The sequence below is a fragment of the Phyllostomus hastatus genome, unplaced genomic scaffold (assembly GCF_019186645.2).
Source record: "Phyllostomus hastatus isolate PE091 unplaced genomic scaffold, TTU_PhHast_1.1 phas_scaffold_585, whole genome shotgun sequence".
NCBI classification, from domain to species: domain Eukaryota; kingdom Metazoa; phylum Chordata; class Mammalia; order Chiroptera; family Phyllostomidae; genus Phyllostomus; species Phyllostomus hastatus.
In genome coordinates this window covers 5,863,218-5,870,902 of record NW_025334037.1, presented here as the reverse complement: position 1 = coordinate 5,870,902, position 7,685 = coordinate 5,863,218, and the positions used below count along the sequence as shown (strand labels likewise).

Here is a 7,685-nt window from a genome sequence, read left to right as displayed (position 1 = left end):
GCTTTCTTTAAAGAAAGATTTCTGTTGAGGCACAGCATCACTATGTGCCCCCAGACACCCAGGACACGGCAATTGCATGTCCCCTGAAGGTTGGGCAGAATGGCCGCCATCACCAGGTTGGCTGCCTGGGCCCAGCCCCAATTTGCTACCAGGTAAGCCAATGAGATATGCTGTCATATGTATTGAATATAGAATGAAATATGAAAAGATGCACACCAGGTAGTATGCAGTTATATTTATTTTATTTTAGGTAAGACAGGGTGTTTTAATGTCAAGTAGCATGCGGAAGGGTGTGTTTTCCATGCATTCCTCCCAGCTGATTTCATGGTGAATTTAGAGAAGTGGGGTTCAGCTTCCGGGCGATCTAGGAGAAAGAGAACAACAGCTAGAATTTAGTTATTTATTAATTGTGAGGCTACTGACATCTATTATCTTATTTTCTCTTTATGTTAATAGTAGCAAGTGGCTGCTATGGTTGCCCTCAATTTACAGATGGGGACACTGAGGCTCAGAGAGAGTGTCTGGCCCAAGGTCATATCAGGAGTGGTGGGCAAATGCAGTTCTTGACTCCAAGTGTATGCTGTGCATTCAGATGTACACAACATTGTAGTGTGCAGTCCAAAAGAATAGGGTCACTGCCTTTCAAACTCAAATACTAGACTAATCACTATTATAAGTGCAGGGAAAAATGTTTTAAATAAACAAGATCTATTGGGACTCTTGTTTTTCTCCCAACACTCTCCCATGTGGATTTTTTACCCACTCATCCACCCACCCACCCAACAGTACAAAGGCAGTCACCTTCTTCCTGGGGTCTGTCAGGTGCTTAAGCATCAAGGTCCCTGCCTTTCCGGCCAGAGTCGTTGGCAACCATGTCAGGGGGCAGCATTTTGGTGTGTGCCACACTTCCAGATCTGCTCAGCAAGCCTGCCAGCTTTTGGGTCAGGCAGGTGCCAGTGTTGCAAGCTCTCTTCTGGGCAGTGATGCTGATTGACACAATGGAAAAAAAAAAGAGAATACCTGTCAGTAAGAGGTTGCTGTGGTCAGAGCCTGCCCTGTGGGACAATCATTGTAAAACTACTGTTCTGAAAGGTGCCAGTGAACCTTCAGTGTTTCTCCTACCGAACACAATTATCACAGCAGATAATCTCCACAAGGACCATCCTCCATACCCTGTGCTGGGCAGGGGTGAGGCCTTACCTGGAGCCCCCTGCCAGGCGCTCCTTCTCGTTGGCCATCTTCTTCATGAACTCCCTCACCAGGAGAGCCAGAAGGAGGTCTCCTTCCTCCTCATTGAGCGAAGCAGGGGGTGGATTGTTCTCCACAGAGAACCTAAAGAAGGTAACAAACTCAATATAAGTTCTGAGTCCTTCTTATCCCCTCCCCAGGATAAGCATCCAGGCAATTCATTTCTGAGATCATGGTTGAATTAGAAAAATGGGCTAGAGAAAGATAGAAAATTTTGGTAAAAATCAACAAAAAAAATACTCTATGAGACTAAATGAGCTTTATTAAATTTACAATGGAGAATATCACATCATTACTGTTTGGCAATTTGTGCTACCCCTATTTATATCAGAAAAACAAACTCCTTTTGCCTTCCCCTCCCACCCCTCCCACCCCCAGCCACAGTCAATGTTAAACATTCAATACACGGCAATTCAGACCACAGAACTGTTTAACCCCAGAGGCAGTGGGAGGGGAGTGTGTTACTCTCAGGGCATCCTACCTGGATGGTGCTGCCTGGAGCTTGCCCACCTGGTACAGGACAAAGATGCCAAGAGCCAAGAAGAGGGAGAACTTCAAGAAGCCCATGATGCCTCTCTGCAAGGGAACAATCGGGTCAACATCTGCACCAGTTCAAAGTTTTATGAGCCCACAGACCTGGATTCGTCCTGTTTCTGCAACTAACTCCCTGGTCAGTGGCCCTGGTCCAGAGCTTCAGGCTGGTCACTTCACCATTGTTTCCATATCAGCAAAGTAGACTGCTGGAAGGTCCGGTGAGCCTGCAGCATGCGTGGTTTAGGAAAGCTGGAGGAACAATTCTATGAGGACAGCTAGGTGAAGAGGTCTCAGGCCACAGCGCCCTCCCTGCAATCCCACCCCACCCATTCTCACATGCACCTGTTGGCCAAGACCTGAGGGCAGTCTCTGAACACTCTGTGGTCACAGCTGCTCTTGTAACCCGACCTAGAGCTGTATTCCCTGCGTGGCGCTTTTGCTCACTCCTAGGGGTGTATGTGCAGGTAGGTAGAGAAAGAATATCGGTAGTTGGAATCTCTGAGAAACTCAAGACCACATTCTACTGCTTAGCCGCCCCGCACTTTGGCAAAGTGTCCCCTCTAAGAACCAAGCTTAGCAGAGTGTTAAATTATGAGGACTTAAACTGGGAAAAACGCACCCACAACCCGCAACTGGGATTTTAACGGCTGCCTGACCTCGGTCGTTGAGCCTATTTGCTCCCCACTAGCGCTGACCCATGTTCCGAATCGAGTTCCCTGGGACCTACAGGCGCGAGACCAGACCCGTGAGCACGCAGCCTGCAGAAAGTTACTCCTGCACCCTGCTTTGCTCAGGGTACCTGGGAACTCCAGCGGCAGAGATCGGTCTAAGCACGCGTGCTGCTCAAGACAGGGAGACTGAAGCCCGACTCTGCGCGGGAAGAGTGGAGCAGAAAGTCCCCGGACTGAGATTGTCCAGTGTCAGCCCGGGTAGGAGTATGGGATGAATAGAGGACTAACAGACAGAAGTGGAGAGAGACTTTGAGACCGGGAAGGAGATCGACCAAGAGATAGAGCAGTGGAGAGAGAGGAAAGGGAACAGGAGAGATAGCGAGAACCACACAGCTAACCCGAAGTCTCGGGGCTCACCTGCAGCAGGTAGCGGCGGCGGCGGCGGTGGTGGCGTTCGTGTTAGGCGACTGCACTGTGGAAGTGGCAGTGACACTCCAAGTGGAAAGTCGCTCTGATGCCTCCCAGCACTGGCAGCTCCTCTTATTCCCGCTGCTCCGGGTCTGGGGTGGTCCAGGAGCTCCGCGCAACCAATGAGAAGGATCCTGTGCCTCCGACGTATTCGTATCACCCACTTGCGTCCAGAACCTGTAGCATCCCTCAGGATCATCCCACTTGTATTTGCATTGAGGTCATTGATGGAAAGGGGAGGGCATCTATTCCATTGATGGAATAGAGCGGAGGGGACCAAGAAAAACACCCACGAAGTGAGCAGGGTGTTGAAGACAGTTTGACGTCATTGCAAATTTCACCTGTTTAGTTTCATCCGATTTTGACTGTGCATCCCACTCCACCCCCAGCTGTGCGGTCTTGTGGGGCAGGGTCCGGGATCGCAGGGACTCCTGGCTCCCCCAGGTCTGAACTTCAACCCCCACCCAAGTGAGGGTGAGAGGGTTAATGCTTACCACGGTTTTCTGGGTCCCAGCGGGACATGTTTAATTCAGGCATCAGAAATCACCCACACAGGAGCGCAGCTTGTGGGAACAAGAGATGGAGATGGGAGCAAGAACTTTGCCAGACCGAACTCAATTCTGGCTGAGCAAATTCCAGGCTGTAGAATCATGGACAAGTAACTTCTCAGGGCCTCAGTGCACTCATCTTTAATATGGGACCCCAAGTCTTGAAGGAGTGTTATAATTAGCAATTTGCCTCGCCCTGCCCCCAGTTAGGTAGGGATCTGGAAGAACTTCAAGGCCCCTATATGGGATCCCTTAAGATCGTGATCCATACTATAAGGTTCCCCACCTTCTGGGCAGCCTGGATTTGCCCTGGGTGGTTCTTCAAGTGGATAGAAGGGGACCAATGTCCCACTGGGCCACAGCAGGGAGGTGCAAGGGACAGAGGCTTTCCCAGCTTCCAAGCAGCCCTACCAATCTCCTATTTTCCCCGCCATCCATCACCTATTGCTCACCTGGCAGCTGGAACCATTTGCCCAGCTGCCCCTGCTTCCGGCAGCTGTTTGCCCAGATGCCCCATTGGCTGTAGTTCCGGACCTGCACCCGTATCCCCCGCACTTCAGTTCTCCAATAGAGAGCAGAGCAGGCTTGACAGGAGTCCGTCCCTGCAGACTATTGCTCCCTGTCATTTCCAGTCATCCTCTTCCACACGCACAAACTCATTACTGTCTCCAAACACACGCCCACCCCCCAAGGCACAGGCACTTGCGAGCAGACACTGGTGCGCAGGGGCATTTGAGGGGTTCATTCAATCTTGTCCCAAGCCCTCCTCTCAGCCTCTGGTGCGGTCATTTCTACTTCCCGGCTTGACGGTTCGCATCACACCTACCCCAACTCTCAAGAGTAAGGGTGCTCTGTAACACCCAACTTCGACCCTCTCACACCCGGTACAACCGGTGCAGGATCCCTTGCCCTTGAGCTTCCCGCTCCAAGCCCTCCTGGAAAGTCCCTGCTCGTGACTTGCTGCTCTCAGACTGCACAGTGCGGGAGAAAAACACGCTTTTCTCACTGTCTTCAAGACCTCCAGGTTTGAGCGCGCAGCGCGCGCTCCGCAACAGCTTCTACAGAGTCTCCCAGGGCGGGGGAGCACAGCAGAAGCGTCGGGGCTGTGGGCCGCAGGCGAGGAGTCCAACAAAGTGGTTCCCAGGCAGAGAGAATCGAGCCCCACCTGCGCGGTGAGTGACCTGACCCGCGGGGCAGCGCCCCTGTGCTCAGTCTCCAGAAGCCTTAGCATTTCCCAGGACACACGTACCCCGTACCACTTCCGGGCTGGTTACCTCCTTGCTCCGGGACACCTAACTTCCAAGATTCACTTATTAAACTTTACTCCTTCTTAACTGATGTGGCGCCACTGCCATGAGGGAATAAAAGCTTGGACACGGGAGCTGGGTGTGTGAAACTCGCCCTCCAGGCGCACCGGCAGGGTGGCAGGGGACCAGGGAATGGAAAAACTGTTCTGTAAAACGCAAGAGCACCGTCAGGTACAGAGGCAGGGAAGGCGAATGAAGCAAAGGAGAGGCAAGGATCACAATATCGGATCCTGGGCTCAGTGCCTCCTGGAGCCTAGAAGCAGATGGCCGGTGCTGAGACCCAGACTCGGGCTTTGGGGGCTCAGCAGTTTGAGTCCCCAGCCCTGGCCGAGCTTTCCATGCAGAGTTGCAGGGCCAGATTGGCAAAGGCGACAGGCATAGTGGATAGTAGATACTGTGTGATGTGGAAATTGGGCTCTGCCACTTGAGGCTGTTGTGAGTCTTTGCTCATAGGTGCCAAATACTTTTGCGAAAATATCTTCCATTCCAAAACCTGAGTTTTCTAACATATGAATCTTCTGAAATCATTTGTAAGTATGTGTGTCTGTGAATTTCATTTCCCTGAGGAATGAACCACAGCTTTCACCAGGGCAGCGGCGAGTGCAAAACAGTGAAACAACTCTGGAAGCTGATTTCTTGGCCAGGTCACTTTCTGGGCTCAGAACCTCAACCCTGGCAGCCAGGTGCACCTTTTACCTTCAAAGCCAACATTTATTTCCCACTCTGAAACCTTTGATAGTTACAAACCACAATTAGGGATGTGGAGCATGAGAATCAGGGTCCGCACCCAGAAGATGCTATTTCAAGCTTTACTTTCTAAATAGGGAGAGACTGAAGTTAACTCCTTCCTCAGGCACACTTTGAATTTGTAAGAAGTAACTCCTGCTGAGCTCGGATGGGGACCCAGGTTAAAAAAAAAAAGAGTTATTTTCTTTGGCACTTAGAACTCTATCTCCCAAACAAGTAGCCACTAACCGCTGTTGAATGAATGAAAATTAATTCATTGTGGCAAATTCACCAGTCAGTCTCCCTGCTATTTAAAAGCTCGATTCCTAGCATGCAGGAAGTCTGGACCTAGTTAGGTAGAGAGAGTAGCATTCTGCACAGATTGAGAAATTGTAAAAGCTAGCATATTTCAGTGAGATAACCTCCCCTCACGCCCCCTCCCATTTTAGTTGGCATTGCAGAGTAGATTTCCTGATAGACATTTTCAGGAATGAGACAGAGAAATGTGGGTTTGTTTGTATTTTTCTTCCGAAGACTCAGGTCTCCTAGCATGAAATACAAAACCATTCTTTTATGAGCCCATCCTAACTTACTGAGTGAACTCAAGGAAGTTGAGACCTTGAAATGTGTGGATTCTTTAGATTGCTTCCAGCTATCCCTGAAACTTCTCCAAACTTCAGCACTAAACATTGCATAGTCTATCGAAAGTCACCAAGAGAAATACCAATTCACTTGACTATTCATCACTTGACTATTTAGCCCTTGATTTTATAATCTTATTTCATAAGTTTTAAACCTAGAAATCAAGATCAGTTGGAAACAACCTAGTCTGGAGAAAAAAAATATATAACATCGATGAATTCTATCTGTAATGTTTATTTCCACTCTTTTACATTAGATTCCTGTGCTTTTTGATTTAAAAAAATATTTTAAAGATGATTTAGCAGGGTGTGCCAGAGTCTCGTATCTGGATGAAAATTCTTATGTGAGTTTCCATGCAATTAAAAGAGTTACACTGGTGGGGATTCAGAACCAGTCATCCCAGGATGGGCTTCTGCAGTCTGCAGATTGTTTTGAGCTAAGGGGAACTTCACCTGTGGGCTCAAGACAAACGCCTGCCCTTCCCTTCACTACCTGAAAGAACTCAAATTAGGGCCCTTGCCCGTAATGGTAGAATTTCTATTTATTGAACATCTGCCCCATCATCATTCTGCAGTGACTTTTTGCCACCCCCGGGCAACTTACCTCATCCCTGGCTCAGAACATCTTATATACCCAAGTTCCCTTCCTGCCTCTGAACCTCTTGCGTATGTGGGGTCTCTGACTCTCTCACGTATGTGGGGTTCCATACATATGTATTCAGTTTAGTAATGTTGTCTTGCCACTCTGTGTCATGTCTATTTGGCTATTAGACCAGACAAAAGAAACTTCAGGGTAGAGGAAAGTGTGTCCCTCCACCGCATACCTAAAGTCTTCCTTTTAATTCTGTACAATTTATGTACCAAATAGGCTCAACAGCAACAACAAAACCACAACAATAACCACCCTACAGCAACTGTAACAATGACAGCACACATCCATTCTCTCCAGCTTGGGGGAAATTCAGAGCTGTCAAATTAAGTGGACAGTTACAGCTGAAAATTCATTGTGCTGAGTTCTCTGTGTCAGGAGCTTAGAAGTCAGCACTCTGTCCTAACAACATACAAAAAGCTGAAGAAACTGAAAAATGAAGAAAGAAAACTCTTGTAGGATCAATCATAAGAGAGGTGATCACAGGGCAAACCTTGGGCCCCAAGATCAGAGAGACAGACAGGCATTTACAGGGAGTGGTGATTTCCTGGAGCAGAGACTCAGGTGGGAAACCCCAGTGGGAACCAGCGCCAGGGTAAGACCACCTACACTGCGAATGACAAAGTGCTCTGTGAGGACAGTTAAAAACAGGGTTACTCAGTCACAGAGTGCCCCCCTGAACTGTGTGAGTTTTTACTCTAGGAACTCAACCAGGATCTCACAGTATTTTCCAATGGGGAAAATCTCACTGGGGGAAATCCCCTAGTGGGGTTTGACTACAGGACCTACACCTGCTTTTCACAGTGAGTAACAGAAAAGCTTCTGCAGGGAGAGAGGACAGGAACCATTGTGAAACACAGCAGAGCACTGCGTTCTTCTTGAGACAGTCTCGT

The 7,685-nt window shown here is 49.0% G+C and overlaps 1 protein-coding gene across 1 annotated transcript; it reads right to left on the bottom strand.

Annotated features, from left to right (window-relative positions):
* Positions 1–236: 236 nt before the first annotated feature.
* On the bottom strand, positions 237–3,001 carry LOC123810186 (calcitonin gene-related peptide 1-like). The gene is made up of 5 exons (XM_045825747.1): positions 2,871–3,001; positions 1,730–1,824; positions 1,201–1,332; positions 802–986; positions 237–364 (listed from the first exon to the last, which is right to left on the bottom strand). Exons 2-4 carry the CDS (start codon positions 1,813–1,815, stop codon positions 827–829), a joined length of 378 nt encoding a protein of 125 aa, XP_045681703.1. The 5' UTR covers positions 1,816–1,824; positions 2,871–3,001; the 3' UTR covers positions 237–364; positions 802–826.
* Between the last annotated feature and the right edge of the window lie 4,684 nt (positions 3,002–7,685).

Coding starts and splice junctions, on each gene's coding strand:
- LOC123810186 (XM_045825747.1), bottom strand. CDS start 1,815: ATGGGCTTCTTGAAGTTCTCCCTCTTCTTGGCTCTTGGCATCTTTGTC. Junction 1,333..1,729: donor CTCCAGGCAGCACCATCCAG/GTAGGATGCCCT, acceptor TACCTTCTTTAG/GTTCTCTGTGGAGAACAATC. Junction 987..1,200: donor CGCCTGGCAGGGGGCTCCAG/GTAAGGCCTCAC, acceptor TGTGTCAATCAG/CATCACTGCCCAGAAGAGAG.